Raw genomic sequence first — 22,524 nt, 5'->3', positions numbered from 1 at the left:
ACTGCATCCTCAGCCTCTTCCAGATGACCAACGAGACGCTCAACATCTGGACACACTTTCTGCCTACCTGGTCAGTCAGTCTGTCACAATTTAAATGTGTCATACCTGCTCAGTCAGTCTGTCACAAAGTTAAATGTTTCATACCTGGTCAGTCAGTCTGTCACAAGTTAAATGTTTCATACCTGGTCAGTCAGTCTGTCACAAGTTAAATGTTTCATACCTGGTCAGTCAGTCTGTCACAAGTTAAATGTTTCATACCTGCTCAGTCAGTCTGTCACAAAGTGAAATGTCTTATCATTAGGGATGGGTATCGTCTGCGATACTTTTAATGGTATCGATTGCATGACGTCGATACTATCGGGTATCGGTTCACGTAAAAACGAACAATACCTCGTTTCGATACTCACCCCTGGCCGGTCGCATCTTAACAGAGTTTAACTGAGAGTTTAATGACTGCTTTAGTAGGCTACACTCGTTACTGTGGAAAATAGCCGACAATAGCCTATAATGTTTATTATGACGATTATCCAACGTCTATACTCTCCGCTCCGCCACACTGTGTGATCATCATCATCACCTATGCTCTACCGCAGCAGCGGTAGAGAAGTTAAACTTAAATAAAAAGTATCGAAAATGGTATCGAAAAGGGTATTGTATCGATTCCCAGGTATCAAAAAAGGTATCGTATCGATTCAAAGGTGAACGATACCCATCCCTACTTATCATCAGTCTGTTACAAAGTTAGCCTAAATGTTTCATAATTACCATTGCCGACGAGTGGAAGCCTTGTATGCCCAAAACGATTAGCCTACTTTTCAGAAAATGGAGGAGAAAAAGAACATGTGTTCCAAAGGATATTTAGGCACACGCTCTTGTTGGTACTGTTCAATGGTTCAATATATACATGTACAGTATACAGCAGGGGTCGGTAACCTTTTTGACATGAAGTGCCATGTTTTCATTTTCTTGATAGTCAGTGTGCCATAACACATCAAAATATCATATTTCCAGTTGATTTGGACAGGCTGCAAAATACAACCTTTATTTTTGTCATTCCTCTTTAGAAATACTGTATATTATTTTACATTAGGATGTAGGCTTAATGATCATTAGACTCAAGCAATAACCCACTCTCCCAGACTGTCTCCCAGACTAGTCAGTCTCTCCCCAATCAAAGTTATAAGCTTGAATGAATGTAGAATGATATGCAGGCAGTAAGTTCCATATACCGGTAGATGTGTGGGCTCTCTCACACTTCTGCCAGTGTGCCAGTGATCTTCCATTGTGCCAATGTTGGCACCCATGCCTAAGGTTGCCCAACCCTGGTATACAGTATGTGTTTTTCTTTTTCCCCCAAAGAATAGCAGAGGTGTTGCGAAACGATGCAAGCTTGTAGATCATCTATTTTTGCTACTTTTGTGTGACACTGACTGGTATGACGAAGTAGGACATTAATGGACATGAAACATAAAAAGTTGAAATGTGGAGATGCAAGGCTTCTTCTGCATGTTTCTCAGTGTTTCCGTAATTGCTTGAGCATGGAGAATGAATGATACCTAGACTTCTGCAGTCCATCATCCACGTGACATTGTGAGTCCCCTGCCTTTGTTTGTTAACGCAAGAGGAATTGGCTTTTTCAGTGTTAATGTGATTACCTCATCTCAGTGCCTTAACTTTTTAAAGAAGTTGTTAGAATAATATTTGCTAGATGAGCTGCTGATGCGATACAATGCAATGCGAGTGTGGTCGGTCTAGACCAGTGGTTCTCAAAGTGGATACCAGGGACTTTGTGGGTTCCTTTAGGGCAGGGTTCCCCAATTAGTTTTCCCCAAGGGCCGAATTATGTCTAGGGTACCAAGCCAAGGGCCACAGCATTGCAGGGGGCGACGGCGGCGTTCCCGCTACTCCAGCGACAGTTCAGATATCGTCGTTGTCGGGTGAAAATCTTGTATGTCCAAAACCGTTCGTTTTGAATTCGTAATTTTTTTAATTATTTAAACTAGTGAAAACAGCCGATCTACAAGCGTTGTGTGGTTGTAGATCTACGGTTTTCACTACTTTTGTGAGACGGCCTTGTATGATTTGCAAAAGAACGTACAAATTTGGAGATACAAGATTTCCACCCGACGACGACGACGATATACTAGTGTTGTTGCTGCTCTTATACCACCATTATTACTGGGGGGTTGGTGTGGGCCAGACAGTAGCCCCCGTGGGCCGCAAATGGCCCGCAAATGGCCCGCGGGCCGCCTATTGGGGAAACCTGCTTTAGGGGGTCTAAATTGACCCATGCAAGTCTGTACTTAAGAGCAGACCTTGAACTGTAAAAGTTTGAGAAACACTAGTCTAGCCAACACCAGCTCAGGACCCTCCACACCCTCCTGTCTAGCATCAGGGTCTTGGGCTCTGCAGTGTTGTTAGCTCCGCTGTCACACCGCATGGCATCTGCGTAGGTGGTGTGCTTCTTGCCTTTCCTGGCTTTGCCCTGGGTTGGCTCCCACAGTGTCAGTTTGCTTGCCACTAGTCCGACGCAGTGTCCTGCCAGCCTCATCCTTCTCTCTCTGACCTTGTCTGTGACCCATGGTAGGTCCCAGTGGAGGACCACATTTCTGATGAGTCCGTCCATATGTGACATTCGTAGCATTCTTGTGTAGATTCCATCCAGGGCCCTTTCCTGTTGTGCTGTGAGCTGATGAATTGGATTCTCATGTTATCTGCTGTGATTCAAGAAGGCCTATAGTTCTCAGTAGCAGGGGTCATCAATATGTCCGTACATGGACAAATGGACAAGTCTCCAGGTTTTCTCCAGAATATGTATGACAATGACACTGATTTATTATGACACTATGGGCCCTATTTTCGTCCATGCCTTCCCACTTATCGCTAAACTTCTTCGCCTTTTTTTTACTATTTTGAGAATCATTTTTAAATAGTTCATATAGCTGATCTACAAGCTCACAACATGTCGATGTTGATCGGCTATATAGATTTTAAAAGGTTTTTCAAAATAGTAAAAAACTCGTTCAAACGTTTTATTTGTAAGGACCCCATAACTCTGCGAGTGTACAAATGGAACCAAATGGACCCATGAAGTCGCATTACAAGTGTGTGGGGGGCTGGGGGAGAGGGTAGGTGACAACAACAACTTTATTAGGAAAAAGAAGATTGGAAAGTGCGATAACAGATAAAAGCAATAAAACACTAAAAACAAGAGTTCACACAAAGTCAACTGGGAAAGGCAATTGCAAACAGGTGGGTTTTCAGGGTGGTTTTGAAGGTAGGGAGGGGAGGCAACACTCTGATGTGTTTGGTTCCATTTGAACACTCTCAGAGTTACAGACCTGTTATGGGCATTCAGGGCTAGCTCTTTGTGTTTCTGGTAATATCATTGTCTGCATTTTGTATGTCTGTGGAAAATCTATTTTATACAAATGAAATCAAGTTTCTCCCACATGACACATCATTTGGGAGAAACATGAAAAGTTTGCATAATTAGGGTTCAGATTCCTCTGCACTTGCGTAAGTTCTTTATACTGGCATTTCTCTGGCATGTGAATAAACCAGTTTCTCATGTCCAAGCCACCCTTGCATAATAATAAGTCACCCCTGCGAAACAATGAAACACGTGCAGACCGGTCTGCACACCAAAAAAAGCAGTTACTGTAGGTCTTCAAACAATCTTGGGCTAATATACTTCAACCTGCAGTTATATTACTTTGCGTCAACAAATCTGATCTAATATACTGTATATACAGTACATTTCTTATAATGGACTAAATTGACTAGTCTACTTAGCCACTTAAGCCCTATTTTATAGTTCATTGTACCAGGTTTTTGCACAAAATGTGCATTGTATCATTATAATTTGACCAACCTTTAGGACACTTTCATTGTTTGTTTGGAACGACAGCACAACAACACCCAGGGTGACTGATTCTTTAGATCTCCTAGATTCACAAAGCCTTGTTCTCACTGGTCTCCTGTGTGCAGCAAAGCCCTCAGGCATAATAGCTCTCTAGTATTACATTTAACCGTTGGTTACAGGTCAGTACCTCGGCCCGGGGTCAGGGATCCTAGAGGAACTTGGCTAAAACAATACATAGTTACAGACACAACAATAAAAGCATTTCAACCAGTTTACGTTTACGTAAGGTGGCGATCATTTGTCATCAGATTTAGACCATGGACAGTGATTGAGACAAAGAAAGAAAGAAAGAAAGGAAGAAAGGAAGAAAGAAAGAAAGAAAGAAAGAAAGAAAGAAAGAAAGAAAGAAAGAAAGAAAGAATGAATGAATTTCTTGGGGTGTGGGCACGCACGCACGCACGCACGCACGCACGCGCGTGCGTGCGTGCGTGCGTGCGTGCGTGCGTGCGTGTGTGTGTGTGTGTGTGTGTGCGTGCACGCGCACGTGTGTGTCTAGAGAGAACAAACAATTAGAATACACCCATCGTAGCATGAATTCCATGAATGCATGTTTCATTGTGATCTGCTGCCGTAGACATGTACTGTATGTACAGTACCTTCTTTAAGAAAGACTGCATTCTTACTGTTTGTTTTGAGTGTGTTAGTGGTTAGTTAGTGGTCCCACCAGTCCTCCCCACTGAGATGATACTTGTTTTGACTGTATGGTCGAGGGAGGGTGAGTATCGTGTGTGTGTGTGTGTGTGTGTGTGTGTGTGTGTACATGAGTATCAAGCTGTGTGTGTGTGTGTGTGTGTGTGTGTGTGTGTGTGTGTGTGTGTGTGTGTGTGTGTGTGTGTGTGTGTGTGTGTGTGTGTGTGTGTGTGTGTGTGTGTGTGTGTGTGTGTGTGTGTGTGTCCTGGGACCTGGTGTGGAATTGTATGCCTGCAGTCAGACGCTAATGAGCTGGTCTCTGCTTAACGCTCTCCAATGTGTTGCCTCAATTAGTCAACTCAGTGCTATGATGGGGAAACTCACACATAGGGTTGATGTGTTAATGAAGCGCACTGAGATATGGAAACAGTGTCCAAATAGGCCTACAGCACACACCCGACAGTCCTGATATGAGCTACCTGATAAGAACTGATACATGTATATGAACAAAATGCAAAACATTGCATCCTACAACCCTGGTGATGATTTAACTCTTAACTCGTATCCTTACAGCCACTTTTACACTCTAATAAGACTTAAACTATGGTAATAACCAGCATTGCGTACATATTGTTTTGCTTGTGCATCGTGTTCTCTCCTCCTGATCCTAACTCCTCCTGTAACTGCAACGTCGAGAGCTTGCACAAAAATCACCCACTCTTACACCCGTAATCGTTTGATGCGACAATTACGTTAATTCTGATTATGCTTGTGTTATACTTGCACCTGTTGTGAGCATTGCGTTCAACTGCATGTGTAAAATGTGATCAGTAGTACACTGTACACAGTCAGACCTCTGCTACGGTGCCGATTTAATTTGATGGTGCATGTAACCAGTTAGTTCTTCCCATGGGTCCACCATGATACAAATGTTATAGACCTTAAAATGGGAAGCATCTCGGCTCTCTAAATAAAGAAAAAGCTCTATAAAATGTGTCAATTTTGTCGAGCGGAAACCTTGTATCTCCAAGTTTCAAATGTGTAAGTTCGTAAAGTAAAGCCCTGCTTCATCATACAAGGCCGTCGCACAAAAGTAGTGAAAACAGCCGATCTACAGCGCGAGGCGTTGTGTGCTTGTAGATCGGCTTGTGTGCTTGTAGATCGGCTGTAGATCGGCTGTTTTCACTAGTTTAAATAATTTTTAAAATGATACGGCCACTACACGGCGAACATTTGTAACTCAAATTTTGCTTCCGGGGGGGGGGTCCCTGGAACTTTTTATTTTGAGATGGGGGTCCGTGGCCAAATTCATATCATTTTGGGGGTCCTTCGCATGAAAAGGTTTGAGCATCACTGACATGGAAACATGGGTTTCTTGCACACATTTTCACAATTTAAAAAAAATAGCAGATCTACAAGCTCGCAGCGCAGCACTCGGTGCCGCGCTGTGAGCTTGTATATCTGCTATTTTTCAATAGTTAACATTCATGGGGGGCCCGCAGTGAATCCTTGTACCCAGGGCCCAGAATTTGGTGTGACGCCCCTGCATGATGTACAAACATGGTGCCATTGTTATTGTTTTGGTAATGCTTGATGTGATGCTTTAATAACTTTTCCTCCTGTCTCTGTTAAGGCTTGGCTTACCGTTCCTACAATACAACCAGTACATCGTGAAAAGGTAAAGGCAACATCATTTACTGTTCTGTTCTTTTCAATTTGCCACGTTCCAACATTGCTTCTCACGTTTGCTTGAAATTAGTTTTATTACTACGAAATGTTGTAGAAAAAGGATACAATATATTCTCACAATTTTCACTGAGCAACACAAAACAATATGCAAAAATAATGAACCCATTATCTTCAGAAAGTGATATGTGATTGCACATAAAACATATATCTTGTATTTCATAAAAGAAAGATTTACTCTTTGTAGCGTCCAATTGAGCAACTTGCTTTTCAGTGGAATGGGTGTTACCCAGCCTTGAACAAAGAGACCCACCCTAAAACATAACTTTAAGGTGGTTTCAGCAGGGTCATACATAGTATAAGGACTGAGACAGAGAACTCTATATATTTAATATACAGTAGCATATTATGAACTATCAGTTGGAAATCAAATGAACTCTAAATCATGTTTCATTCAAATCTGGTTTAGCTAATCTGTTGACAATGATAATACAAGTGTCTGTGTTTGAAAAGGTTGTGCGTCAGAGAGATTCCTAGAGCTGGTTGTTTGATAATTTCATCTTGTTATGAGAATGATAAGAATGAGACAGATTTAGGCTTAGTCTGTCAACATGGAAGATGTGAGACAATTGGCCACACATTTATAATAGATCCATATTTCTGCATTTTCCCAGAGTATGGTGCTGCACAAATAATAAACTATAAAAGAACTTTATCCATGTTTAACAAAACCAATTTTGGCACACAAAATGTATATTTAACATGTCACACAGAGGTCTTTTAAATGTGGTTGTGATTAGCAATAGCATTCTGAACGTACTTTTTTAAATGTGACCAAAAAAGTCGCACCCAACCTTTCACTACAGTGCAGTCTTGCCATTCCTAAATCAGCTCAAAACTAAAATGCTAGCATTACAAAATTAGTTTGTGTCACTGGTGATGCCAGATACTCAATTATTAACCAGTATTGTTTTTTGTTTGTTTTGTTTGTGTCTTGTTTCTTTTATTAAATTCTACAATAAGATGCTTTTACAAGCAGAAATTACACATTTTTATCTCATCTGTTTTTGTTCTATTTGTTGTTTTTGTTTGCCTTTTTTCTCCACTGCTGATTGTAATAGTCCCTTTTCTTATTTAACAGAACCCCAGAATCCCGTCCAAAGTTTGGAAAGGCTCTCCGTGTTGTGGCCTTTGCTTACCCCTACCTGTTTGACAGCATTCCTCTATTCTATAGGGTAAGAAAGACCACCACTACCATACACTTCCTCTATTCTATAGGGTAAGAAAGACCACCACTACCATACACTTCACACACCTAAACCGTCTCTGCCGGCTTGTGGTGGACATTTTTGTAAAAAATAGATTTTGAGCAGGCAATAATATTACCAGTAACACATAAAGATATAGCCTTGAATGACCATAACAAGTATGTAACTCTTTAGTTATGGGGGTTCTTGCAAATCAGTGTTGTTTTTGACAGCAAATTTTGATTTTAGTCAATTTTTTTTTTTTAAGAAAGTCATGATTTAGTCACCTGAAAAGTATTGGTTTTAGTCTAATTTTAGTCGACTAAATATCATACGATTTTAGTCGACTAAATCTACAGTGGATTTAGTCAACTGAAATGTATTTTGGCAGGCCTTGATGGCATCGTACTGATTTTACACTTGGTTGCGTGCTGAAAATAGCCAATCGCAGCGCGATGCGTTGTGAGCTTTTAGATCTGCTATTTTCAGCATGCAAAACCTGAGAGCAACCAAATATAAAATGGCTCTCTTCTCCACTAGTCCCTCCCTAACGTTTTAGTCTAGTTTTTATTTTGTTGACAAAATTGTCAATATATTTAGTCTTAGTTTTAGTCATCACAGCTTAGTTTTTATTTAGTTTTTATTTAGTTTTCGTCAGTGAAAAGAACGCAGTCGACAAACATTTTTAGTCATAGTTTTAGTCGACGAAATCAACACTGTTGCAAATAAAAAGTTTGAGAACCACTAGTACTAGCGGACTCATAATGTGCCATAGAGACGTAGTAAATCAGTGTCATCATACATCTTCCGAAGAAAACCTGCAGACTGACATTCAGCAATTTGGTATGATGGTCAAAATAAGAACATTATAATGGTGTGTAAAACAGAAAATCTAAGATTTGCCACAGACAAGGCCTAGTCTTTGATACATGTGTAAGTGTACAGACATAATATTGACCCCTTGCACATTATAACTAGAAACGAGTGCTCGGTGGAGACCCAAATCTCTTCCAGGAGACATGCCCCTTCCCCCTACACACTGTTGTGTCTGTCCATTCCGATTACATTATTTTGGCGTTATATGCACCTGTGTATGAAAAGGCACAGGGCAAGGGTGGGTGGGCTATGATACTATACAGCAGGGTTCCCCAATAGGCGGCCCGCCGGGGACTACTGTCTGGCCCCCACCAACCCCAGTAATAATGGTGGTATAAGAGCAGCAACAACACCAGTATATCGTCGTTGTCGGGTGGAAACCTCGTATCTCCAAATTTGTATGTTCTTTCGCAAAGTAAAGCCCTGCTTCATCATACATGGCCGTCGCACAAAAGTAGTGAAAACAGCAGATCTACAAGCACACAACGCCTTGTGGTGCGAGGCGTTGTGTGCTTGTAGATCGGCTGTTTTCACTAGTTTAAATAATTTAATAAATGATAAATCAAAATGAACGGTTTTGGACATACAAGATTTTCACCCGACAGTGACGATATCTGAACTGTCGCTGGAGTAGCGGGAACGCCGGCGTCGCCCCCTGCAATGGTGTGGCCCTCGGCTTGGTACCCTAGACATAATTCGGCCCTTGGGGAAAACTAATTGGGGAACCCTGCTATACAGGATGCCGATCATCAATTCCCAGTGTTAATTTTGACAGCAAATGTTGATTCGGTTTTAGTCATACTGTAGTCTTTTGAATACAATTAATTTTTATAATATTTTAATCTAAAATGTTTCAGTTTTAGTCAACTAAATATCATGACTTACGGTCCTTTGGTTCCGCATTGGTCCTGTTCTTCTACCGTACCGAGAACAACGAATATCACTTACACACCTTTAAAATACTAACATTCTCATGATATACATAAACATAATACATCACTGGTGTTGATGGTGAATTGGTGATGCAACTGTTTCATAACATGTCTCTGTTGTGATTGTTTTGACAGGTCTTCCTGTGTGTGGGTGACGGCTGCACAGATAATGATAGTAACATGCAGCATTACTACCACATCTCCCTGGCTTTCCTCACAAGCTTTCTGTTTGCCACTCACCTCCCCGAGCGGCTGGCCCCTGGTAGCTTTGACTACATAGGTAAGGGACAACTATTATTACACAATTGCAATGGTAAAGTAAGTACATTTACTCAAGTACGGTACTTAAGTAAAATTATTAGCTATTTTTTACTTTACTATTTCCAATTTTCAGTACTTTTACTCCACTAACAGCCCTATATATGGTACATTTCGGCCATTTGAAAATAGCCGATCTACAAGCTGTATTTCTATACATGAAATCTTGTGAAATGGGACATTCTGCATAATGAGTAGGCTACTTTGTCTTTCTACTTTTTGTACGTTAAGTAAATTTTTATGCCAATACTTTTGTACATTTTTAATTCCTGACTTTTATTTGTAACAGAGTAGGCTATTTTTACATTGTAGTATTGATACTTTTACTTAAGTACATTTGAGTACTTTTTCCACCACTGCAAAATAGTATACAGAGTTTTATTTTATTTTATAAACTTAAATTAGTATTAGGTCTAGACTTAGAGGCTATATATTATGGAAGGATAATACAAATGAACTAATTCCTTTCGTGAGTAAAGATTTACTATATTGTGAAGACGCATTCAGCGATCATTTACTTTTACATTACTTATTGCAGGTCACAGTTCACCCACTTAATTTATGACAATACTGTCTTTCTTCATCCTAACCAGTGTTAACTATAAACCAACAGTAAATTAAAACTTAACAGGGACACTTCTTGATCTTCCCTTCCACTGTGTATTATGTTGAGTAAGGATACAGGTAAGGTGGGCAATAGGGACATCTGGGCACCTCAATGTAAAATTATAGAATGTGAACATGCAATCATGATGGGGCATGAACAACTTATTGTTTATGCCCCAAAATGACTTGGTTAGGTTTTGTAGCAATTTGTATCAATTGTAGACAATATTAGACATTAATTGTCAAATTGTTAAGCATGTAATGATCATGTTAGACACTTTTGGTGCAACAGAGTCTGTTGGGTCTGTTGAACCACCAAAAGTTTAATATAGTTCAATTTGAGACTTCTGATATTAAAATGAATTATTCCAAGAACTTTTCTAGTCTTAAAACCGACTTTAGTGAGTGGAGAGTCAGAGTTTGGGATAGGAAAACTGCTAGAAGACTGAGGAGATATAATGTGATTAGTGACAACAGCAGTGCGATCATTATTATGTAAGTGATGTGAAGGAATTCTATTTGATAATGACAGGTATTTGATGTGAGACAGAGACAGAAGGATCAGCAATAAATGTATCTGTCCACAAGGGGGCAGAGATGAGACACGAAGCGGCAGGATCCACAAAATTATAGGATTAGCAGTGGAAGGTGTCTCTCGTTGTCTGATTTGGAACATGCCGCGATACATATCATGGTTTATAACACATGGGTGTTATTACAGTTGATAAAGCTTTTAATTTTGTATTCCTGTCCTGTGTGTGGGTGATAAAAAAAAAAAAAAAAAAACTTTAGTGGTTGAGGTGTTTGAGCAGTGAGTGAGTGCATCTACCACATGGGTGGATGCCACACAACTCTTCCCTCAGCCAGTTGGAGCTGGTACCTGGTGATCTATAAAGTGATGTAACCACAGAGTCTCTAATGTTCCTTCCTCTCGTAAAGCAAAACCTTGGTGGTGACATAGCTATATTTTTCAAATGAGGATCACATTTCAAAATATTCCAATGTTTGGTAATGATATTTTTAATAGCTTGGGATCAAGACTATTGTACCTTTTTTTTGGGGGGGGGGGGGATGTGTGTTGTTAATATACTGCCTGAACTCAACCAGTTCGCCTTCTGAACCAACAAATACCATGTCGTCAATGTATCAAAAATCACCTTATTTAGGAGGGAGTAGGCAGTCCTGTTCTGAATGAACTTGGATTCCCAGTGACCCATGAATAAGTTTGCATAATTGGGTGCAAAGGTTGAACCCATGGCCATGCCTTGGGTCTGGATGTAAAACTTGTTATCAAACTTGAAATAATTTGATTTCAAAATGAAATTTGTCATACAATAGAAAGAAAGAAATACATTTACTGTAGTAAATGTACGGTATGTACCTTGTAACGTTTGCCCCCAGACAGGGTCCAGACTCCAGCAGCATTGCCTGGCCTTCTCTCCCATCCTCCCCAGCGAGCTGTCTGAGCTGTGCGTCAGTTACCGTGGCAACAAGATGGACTGTCTACGAAGGAGAGACGAGGTCTGTGTCATCCTGAGGGAACCCACGGCAAAACACTGCCCCCTGGAGGTGGTCCTGGAAACTACAGGCACCAGAATCCCTCTCATAGCAGGTAACCAAACAAGGTTCAAGGTTGTACTTCATTGTTACGTCTTTTGTACAGGTACATAAGAGTAAAATTTGTTTTTGTTTGGCATCCTTCAGTACAATGCAGTCGTATATCAAAAAAACAATATAATAACAGCAAACCACATCTAAAAATAATAATAATAATAATCTAAAAAGTGAGTGCTAAAGGCAAAAAGAGCAACAGGAAAAGAAAAGAGCATCCTCAGATGTACATGTGCAAAAAGTTTGGCATATTCTATACGCCAACAGCATATTTTTCCAGTAGTTGCTTACTGTACTTACTTAACTTTTGTAGACATCTTCACAGAGTGTTCTATGTGCAACAGATTAATATATTCAACTTCACAGTATGCATTTATGTACAGTAGGTGCAATTCAACTTCACAAGGAGGGAACGTAAGGGGTATGTACAGTAGGTGCAATTCTGGGTGGGGGGGGGGGGGGGGGGTGCTAGCGATTCTTTTTTCCCTGGATCTTTCTCGTTTTTGACAGTTCGTTCATGTGCCTGACTGTTCGTGGAAAGAAGCTCTTTTGCAGTCTGTTGCTGGTAGCTTTGAGACTGCGTAGACGTTTTCCCTCACCCTTTTCACTTTGGCCTATTATAGAGTCACCACTAGGCCAAAAGAAACCTACCTGACCTGCCGGAGTCCTGTTCGGAAGAACACTGCTTCTAGTTTTTCTTTGATATTCTTCTTTGCTTTCCCTTGATGCCTTTTTGCTTTCCTGCTTTTTATGCCTTGGACACTTTATCGCTGCTTGCAGCTATATTGTTACTTGTTTTTATCATTACTCACTCAACGTCTACACTACACTACTAATATTACAGCACTACTCTCACTAAAACATCTGTAGAGTTTACATAGTTTGGAATATATTCATAACACTTTTGCCTATCAATTGATGACACCTTGGTGGACAATTTCTCAATTCACTATATATGTTTTCAATAAGGTCTTGAGGCTCATTCACTATTCAGAATGCAAATTTTCCATAGGCGGAGGTCTTTTTCAATCATCTTTTGATTCTTTTCCCAGGTAAGTGATCACAGCAGGACAATTTGGTAAGAGAAATGTGATGTTTTACACTGCATTTGTGAATTCTCAGGGGTTAGCTGACATTTGGTGGGTCAAGAGTAGCCACAATCATTGTAGTTTTGTGTCCACAACGGTTCCAATTTGGGCATACATTTTAGGCGGACTCCTGGGGTTCAAGAGGTTAAAAGTAAAACATGGATAATCGGCCTAGCTGTTACCTTGTTTTTGTCACTTTAGATTTGGAGAGAGAGAGAGAGAGAGAGAGAGAGAGAGAGAGAGAGAGAGAGAGAGAGAGAGAGAGAGAGAGAGAGAGAGAGAGAGAGAGAGAGCCTATAACCTATAATGTTATGATTATAGGTTACAGTTCTCTGACCCTCATCCACCAAGAGCAACTAAAAAGTGCACGATCAGTAATGTATCAACCAGGGCAGGAATTTCATGGAGGCCATGAAGGCCATGGCCGCCGTTGCCCCTTAGTTTGGCCTTGTGCCCCCCAAACCAATGACCTGAGGCCACAGTGGCCTTAATGCCCTAAAGCTGACTGTATCATTTAATCCTCTGTCTCTTTCTTGTCATGTAGACACCAGTGTCTTTTGTTGAGATTCTGAAGTCTTAACACCCCCGAGTCCCCATCTTAAACCAATCCAGTATCTTTGATGGTGAGCATGGATCAGATTGAAAATACCATCATTTATCTATTTCACCGCAGATTATCATCCCTAAACCTTAAATTCAACAAATTCTTTCAATGGACTAAACTCTTGTTCTATTTGATGGCCTTCCTGCCCTGGTATTTGGCCTTTGTGCCAGAGGCACAAAGGAGGCCAAGTGGCCTTGCCTCTAAAATGTCCAAATTCCAGGCCTGGTATCAACGTCTGCGATGCGATGCGAGAGTGTGGTCTAGACTCTAGCCAACACCAGCTCGGGACTCCTGGAACCCTCCACACTCTCCTACCTAACACCAGGGTCTTGAGCTCTACACTACAGTGTTGTTTGCTGAGCTACTGCGCCGCAGTGCATGTACACTACAAGGTGGTGCGCTTCTTGCCTTTCCTGGCTTAGCAACGTCTAATCAGAAACTATTTGGTGCTTCTGTGGGCTACAAATTCCAGGTAAACATCAAACATGGTACCAAACATACCAAACTGTTTTTTTAAAACACTGCTGCCCCACAGTGTGCATTTAATGTTAAGGTTAAAAAAAAAAATGACTTGTAATGTCTCACTGATTATCGAAATAAAACTATTCATTCATTCATTCATTCATTCATTCATTCATTCAATGTACTAAAGTAGTGGACAGGGCTGGTTTCCCATGTCATCACAAAGTCATGCTACCAGCAAGGACCTGTCGAGTAAAAGAAGCCATGCAACACTATATGTTGTCAAAAAGTGATTCAGGATGCTCTGTCTAGATAGAATGATCTTTCTTACTTGAATTGGAAGCCTGATTGTTTGTGAATTTTACATATTATGATTGTGTCTGCACACTCATGGCAAGGATGAGTTAAATTATGTTTTCTCATGCCAATAAAGCTCTTTGAATATTAGTATTATTATTATTTACTTTACTATTTCCAATTTTCAATATGTTTATTTCAACTCCATTGCATCTTAGAGGCTAATATTGTACTTTTACTCCACTACAATTATTTTAAAACTTTTAAAACAACATCTACTTTACTGTAATTATTACAAAACATACATTAACCACTTCAACCCTATATGCCAGCCATTTAAACATAGCCAATCTACAAGTTCGCAATGCGTTGCAATGTCTCCTACGGATGCTTTTTCTCTATGTTCAGCAGTATACATGCATATTGAAATGTATGGTTATGCTTATAACATGAATTCCCAGTCACACATAAGTAAAATGTACCAATAAAGTGTCACAAACAGAGAAGCATGCTTTGGTAATTTATTTGAACATTCACCTGAGCCCTGCCACGAGGGCTCAGCACCTTTTTTTTTTATTAAATCATCAGAGTTAGTAAAAAAAGAGACAGTATATATTAGTAGTTATAGGTTTCTACATTATTACAGATCATTGCTCAAATATAATGTATGCGTTATGTCAAATGTCACTCAGGTTCATTGCCCAGTCAAATAGGGTTCACATCTTGAGTAAGACCCTCTATATCAGGGGCCTTCTTGTTTTTTTTTTGGTTTCTTTTTCCTTCTTCTTGCATCATCTCCTATAGAGCCTATAGAGATGAAGCAGGGACTCCCACTACACATTGTATAAAATTATGTTTCAGATGATTCCCCCCCCCCCCCCCCCCCACCATGCTTTTCAAAAATATATATTTTGTATAAATATTGGTCCATAATACGGTTTTATAAGGTTTTAGTCTAAACAACCACTCGGATATTTAAATTTCATGATCTGTCTGTCTCTAATTCCAAGCCATTTCAGATGCAATACCAAAATGCTCTTTGTTGGCGACGGGGCACTGTCTTTGGGCTAAAATGTTAACGATACAGAGAAGATTAGCATGGTACCACGATGAGAACCATGTAGAGTCAATCCATTCAAGCCAATTTTAGTACCACTTTATCTCATGGTTCCACCCACATCATAAAAACAGTTTGGGAACGACTGGTCTATAGTATACAGAAGAACACACAGTCTAACCAAAAAAAAAAGAAAAAAAAAGAAACTTTTGCATCTGCAATCTTCCCATCACCTTGATTAATGGGTTATAAGTGGTTATAAATTGGTTCAATATATCTGTTTCGACATAATATATTGAACATTAACCAAACATATTATGTTGGGTTAATTGCCCAGCGGCCCTATAGTGCGGAGGCAACACTAGAGGTCCACCAGAAGGGGGCGGTGTAGCTGAAGTCGTTATGCTTGTCAGACACCACACACATTGCTGCCTTAACCTTCAGTAGATGGCAGCAGCTCATATTTCACCCTTGTCGTCTTCTGGACCTTGTAGATGGCCACTGCACAGATCATGGCGACCACTGTGAGAAGACATCCAGCCACGAAGACCAGGTTCAGGTTCAGGTTCAGGCTGGTAGCTGAGGGAAAACCACAACAACAACAACAACAACAACAACACTGTGAGATCATGCATAATAGAACAACAGTGGGTCAGGACCCATGTGGGTCGCAGACCAATATGTATTGGTTGTGAGTAAATACCCCTTTCGTTCCTACATTTTGTTTATTTCAAAAGATTTTCAAAAAAGTCCCCCCCAAAAATCAAAATTCGTCATATTATGTTTTGTATTTTTATTTTATAAATAATCCCATTTAAAATACTTTTAAGAAGTAGTGAAAATAGCCGATCTACAAGCTCACAACATGTTACATGGCGACGTGTTGTGAGCTTGTAGATCTTCACTAGTTTGAGTCCCGGGGAGACATCGTTTTGACTTTTTTTCACAGACTTGAGAAAGGTTTCAGAGTCACCTGTGATCTCAGACGACCTTCTCAAGCGCAGGGGACCCTGGGAAATGTAGTGCCTTGCAGTTTGAATGACAGCCTCTCTCTTCCGTCGATGGTTGGCTCCAGACTGAGTGGAGTTGATGCATCCCTTGGAACATCTGGCGTTGGGGTTCCCGGCTTCACACAGCATAACAGAACAGCTGATGTACACCTGAGACAAACACAGTTTAAAACCTTGTTTCTTTGTGGAAATAATTGAACCATCACTGGAGCTAAACAGTTCCCTGTCCACTGTTCCAGCCGCATACCACATAGGCTCTGTGTAGCCTGCAGCGGGTCGCTGGTTCGATTCCCGAGCCCGACCAGATGTCGCTGCGCGCCACTCCCCATCTCTCCCCATTTCCTGTCAGTCTACTAAAGGCAAAAGCCCCGAAACATAAAAAAATAAATAAATACAAAAAACCCTGTTTACCTGATCATGTGATCCTATGAATTTGAAGGCCTCCATTGAAAACTGGAAATGTCTCTCATGGCGTGGTGAAAGAACTTCAACAGTGTGGTCCACGGTACACCTGGTTGGAAACAAGAACAAAACACCTATTGATGCTAAGAGAGTGTGGTGTATATTCTCACAAAAAACAACTAGTATAATTGTATAATTAATTACATAAACATAACATTCTTTGTGCAGTTTAGAACACACAAAAGCAGGCATTTATGTGAGAGAAATTATTTAAAGCAGTAATGAATTCATTGTGTGACAATGTTGCTGTATTATGTTACGTGGTATTCCCCCTGGCTTGTAACTTACTCAACTGGAAGCTCAAATATCATTAATACTATAATAACAATAACCTAAATCAGAGGTTCCTAGGCTGTTCAATGCCAAGGACCCAGAAATAACCAGGCTGTGATCTCCACTCCCCCCTATTGGGAAACGGCCTAAATATGGCTTAAAAAAAGACTAAAGCGTGTGCATGCGTGTGTGCTGTGTTGTAAACTGCACTCACCCATGTTCTATGATGGAGTAGGCTGGTTGGTAGCTGGGGTTGTCGTACGGCGCAGCTCTGCAGGACACCACAAACAGTTCGGTGTTGTTGAGTGAAGACGAGGCCTCTATCTCCATGTAGATCTTGTCCCCTACGTCGTACTCCAGTGGATAGGAGCGGGGGTCCATCATGGAGGTGAAACTCCGGCTGTGAAAGAACTCAAACTGGTAGGTGAACGTACCGAAGCCCTTCTCCTGGACCGTGACGTTGTTTCTGTGGACGCTGTAACTCAGGGTCACGTTGCCAGTCTTGGGGTACTGGCAGTAGACCTCCACCTCCAACAGGTGCGTGCGGGTGATGACGTCACTGGTGTTGTCAACGGTGGTGATGGCATTTTTGAAGATGAGGTTCTCGTCATCCTCCTGTACGCAGGAGATTTTAGTTTAGTCTAACCCAGTGGTTATGAAGATAGGAGTTTAGTCTGACCCAGTCGTTCTGAAGGTAAGAGTTTAGTCTAACCCAGTGAAGATAAGAGTTTAGTCTGACCCAGTCGTTATGAAGATAAGACTTCAGTCTAACCCAGTAGTTATAAGAGTTTAGTCTGATCCAGTAGTTATGAACTAACAACTTGGATTAAAGTGATACCAACGTTGAACACTGGAGTCTGTTTGCAGCCTGATTGCATAAGCATTGTTGCATTGTTATTTGTAGTTGTCCATTTCTCTCTCTCTCTCTCTCTCTCTCTCTCTCTCTCTCTCTCTCTCTCTCTCTCTCTGTCTGTCTGTCTGTCTGTCTGTCTGTCTGTCTGTCTGTCTGTCTGTCTGTCTGTCTGTCTGTCTGTCTGTCTGTCTGTCTGTCTGTCTGTCTGTCTGTCTGTCTGTCTGTCTGTCTGTCTGTCTGTCTGTCTGTCTGTCTGTCTGTCTGTCTGTCTGTCTGTGTGTGTGTGTGTGTGTGTGTGTGTGTGTGTGGGTGTCTGACAGGTTGGCATGCTGGCATGCAGGAAGACAGACAGACAGACAGACAGACAGACAGACAGACAGACAGACAGACAGACAGACAGACAGACAGACAGACAGACAGACAGACAGATCACATTCCTTAAAGAGGCAGTGCAACAGAACAATACATATAACACAACTCTCTAGTACCACAGCCCCATTACATAACTATGTGTAAAACTAACCTTTAGTAAATGCACAAAGGTGTAAAGTAGAACAGATGTGACCAACTAGCATCCAGGTATGACTTTGTTACCTCAATCTCAGTACCACAGCCACTGAGGGGGATCACTGCTATGATGTGAGTGCTGTTTTGTTGGCTTTCCAGGCTGCAGGCTACGTTGCTTGGATCATTGAGTCGCAGATGTCCTTCAAGTCCCCGGAATGAGGATTTGTTCACCTCTACTGTCATGGCGGTCTCATCGCAAATTACATTGGCTTTCACTGAAATGAAAGGTTTCCAGAAGATCATGATGATAATAGTATAACCCACATAGGTTGTTCATTTGTTTTAGATTTAGTATCATAATTTTGTTAGACTTACGAGACAGTCGTTCTGTGGTAGTGGGGGCCATGGTTGTAGGTGTTGCAGGTGGAGATAACAACAATGACACATGTAACTCATCAAACCACTTCCTCAGATTTCTGAATTTGAAATATGATGCAGTAGTAAACAGGTGTTACGTTGCACCCACCATTTGAGACAGAGACGATGACACAGCGAAGCTCCGACTGATATTTGTCCGCACTGTGAAAACAAACACATTTTAGTTATTAAAAAGAAGTGACGCAATAACTTGACCCCCCCCCCAAACAGCAAACAGAACAAACATGAACTATAGTAAACATAATACTTTGTTTACTGGTACAACACTATGAAGATTAGAGTTTACAAAACATTTCAGTTAACATTTTCTATTTATTTATTTATGTATTTATTTATTTTTCTCCTGAGCATATGTACTGCATAGTACTGTGTTCTATCCGTCTGTCATTCAATGTTATATGAGATACTTCAATGGTTTCCAGTGTAAATAAGTCAAGTGCTTTCCTAGGATCTCCTTTTAGTTGACTTTGTACCAGTGAACTGTACCGTCATGAAACTGTACCGTAACCGTACTTTTTTCTATGCAAACTTCTAATAAAGTCTTCAATCAATACATTTTCTCAGTGGTGATTTTTTTTCTTTATCCAGCCAATGATATGGTAGGATCTCTGCTATACAGATTTTGTAGATCCCAATAGCACTAACACAAACAGGGAGAACTACTTACTACAAATAACACATTGCTTTTATCATCATGCTCTGTAATATTGTAACTGATCTAATGACACAGAAAATAATACTCTATAAGTCTAAGACAATAGGAAAAGTAAAATGGGCAGACAGACAGACAGACAGACAGACAGACAGACAGACAGACAGACAGACAGACAGAAAGGAAGATCATTTAAATAAAGCTGACCTGTTGGTCTGAGCAACAAAGCAGACAGGGTGATGTTCTCCAACCTCTGACTGTGATGCTGTCCATCTCAGGATGAACTGTCCCTGTGCTGGTACAGTCAGGATCATGTTGTGGGGTCCACTGAACAACAGCTGTGAGACCCTACAACACCACCAGAGAAGAGAACATGGTTCAAACGTTTTAATTTACTTTTTCAGACCTTTAGAAGGGACACCACAGGACAACAAAACACCAACTAAATGACTTCATTCTGTAAGGCAGATGTGCAGAACCCCTTTACACATGGACAAGGACAAAACACACATCTGATACATTAACACCACAGGGCAAAAAAAATCACTTTAAAGGAATGTTATGTTACGGAAAAAACTATGCTGTGTAGTTCTAGGCTGAATGCTACTTTTTACTGTACTGGAGTGGAGGGCCTCAGTCTTGTTGTCTTTTACTCACGTGGCCTGTGTTGCCTGTGTGTTGATGGTGATTTCCAGTCTGTGTCCAACATGGGTGTAGAGCCGTGCTCTGTTAGCCGGGGTGGGAGGCAGGAACCTGGGTAGATACCGTCCCTCTGTACAGCTGGGTACTGATCCATACACTGAACACAAAGGGGAAATGTAAACAATTTAACAGCTTTACGTTTTAATGTTAGATTATTGATTTACTTTGATTATCCATTCACTGTATTAGCACATTAACTGGTTGAGTTGCCAGGAACCCCTAAGAAAATAGACCACTAGGGGTCCGTTTTTAGATGAACTAAGGGTTTAACTGTGTACCGTCGACAGCAAACTGTAGAGCTATATGGGAGAGACCGCTGCTGGTAGTGTAAGTGTGCTGAGATCCTCCAGTGGCTGTGAGGGTGATGGACTGGTTGGGATAGTCATACATATACAACTGGACAACGTAGGTTCCCGCATTACTGCTGCTGGTGGCAGCAAATGACAAAATGCAATTCTGAAAGAAGGGAGAAGGAACACAGGACAGGAAGAGTACAAAAACAGACCAGGAGAAACAATGGGTCACATTTTTAAGAGGTGTAGAGAAAAACAGTACAGACTAATTATGACAGTAATCATGATTATAGTAGAAAAAAAATGTTTGCGTCAGTATGATGTGATCTATGTTCTTATTTATCAACTCACGGCATTTGATAAGCTGAGAACAGAAGGAAGAGTAACCCTGGCATGACATTGAACCCGGTCTCCATCTGGGTCAAATGCTAACAGGTTGAAGCTTCTCCCACAGTTAGAAGGAACTCTGAGAGACAGAAACAGAACGAAAATAAGAGACAGAGTGAGAATATATAATTAGTTTATTTTCCACTTGTTTTTCGTAGAAGTATCTAGTACAATGTATTATAAATACATAACTATACCTTATGTATAAACAAAATATTTAAATTGGCATGTGTGCAATGCGTGTGTGTTGCGTGTGCGTGCACACACCCCTACTCTGCATGCCTGAGTCAAGCCTACAGTAGTCTGACCAAGAACAGACAGATTTGCTGACTTATAGAATTATGATGTTGATGATGATGTTAGTAATGAGTATAAGAACAAAAGAGAAGTGTGTTATGTTACCGTAGTGAAGGTATGATGGTGGTCTGAGGAGGCCTGTTGGCTTTCCCAGTGTCTGATCTGGTCATGAGGTTCACCCACGCATAAGCTGCCCAGTTCCCAATGCCATTTCTGTTACTCTTCCAGGCACTACCTCGTAACCTGTGTGAGATGAGATTATTATTATTATTATTAAGTGGTTTGGTATTTCTGTCATAATTGTTCGCACATTATGTCAGATGAAGCAATTGAGAAACAAAAATAAATAAATTAATTGTAAAGGAAAAACACATAGGGTGCAACAGTTAATCAAACTATATTGATTATGAATATATATATATATAAATATATATATATGTGTCCCAATCTCACTGAGAGCCAGTCATCTCGGAAAGTACAGCTTTAGACAGGGACTGAAAATACTTTTTTTTTTTTTTTCACTAAAATGTGATAAAGCCACTAAAGCATTTCATAAATTTCAGGATACATTTCACTTAAACGCCAGAGCTTAACTCTGCATGTAAATAAGACTTTTTTTAATTAATGTGAGAGATCGTCAGGTCATTTGCAGGTTAGAAATTTATTTAGAACTTGAATATCTCAAAAGTAGTATTTCAGCATGGCATCATTCTATAAGCCATATCTTCAAAACTGTTGGGTCAATCTCCACAACCAATATATCATTTTGTAGCTATGATCCCCAGCTTTCAAATGGAATGAAAAAATGAAAATGAATAAAAATCCAATGACTGGCTCCCAGCCAAATTGGGACACACATATATATATATATATATATATATATATATATATATATATATATATATATATATATATATATATATACATACATACATACATACATACAGTATATAATGTTATTTAATTAAAGTAATCAATTTACTATCCCTATTTTGGACATGTGATTATAAAAAGAATATATAGGGAAAAAAAGTTGGGGGAAACATGAAAATACTATTTAAAGTCTCATTGTTTTTGTTTGTTGTGTAATAGTGAATCTCTCTTCACTCACCTCAATGAGAAGTGAGCGTTGATGGGAACCCATCGAGTCATGATTCCTTCTCGTTGACACCAGTCTGCGGTTGCCTGCACCGTGTAGGGTCCCCGCAGGGTATCACTGCCACAGGACCCATGATAACACTCCCATATGTCTGAACTTGAGCATGATGCGAAGGCTGTCTTATAGCGCAAAACCACCTGGAATTAGAAGAT

General features: G+C 40.4%; 1 protein-coding gene across 1 annotated transcript; it reads right to left on the bottom strand.

The window, feature by feature from the left end:
* Positions 1-15,772: 15,772 nt before the first annotated feature.
* On the bottom strand, positions 15,773-18,687 carry LOC308288066 (ZP domain-containing protein-like; the record flags this gene model as incomplete). The annotated part of the gene is made up of 4 exons (XM_080729409.1): positions 15,773-15,861; positions 16,313-16,488; positions 17,299-17,699; positions 18,532-18,687. The coding sequence occupies 4 exons, from the start codon at positions 18,685-18,687 to the stop codon at positions 15,773-15,775; spliced, it is 822 nt and encodes a 273-aa protein (XP_080585535.1).
* Between the last annotated feature and the right edge of the window lie 3,837 nt (positions 18,688-22,524).

This window comes from Nannobrachium achirus (assembly GCF_963921795.1).
Source record: "Nannobrachium achirus genome assembly, chromosome: 7".
Lineage (NCBI taxonomy): Eukaryota > Metazoa > Chordata > Actinopteri > Myctophiformes > Myctophidae > Nannobrachium > Nannobrachium achirus.
This window is presented reverse-complemented; position numbering and strand designations above follow the sequence as displayed.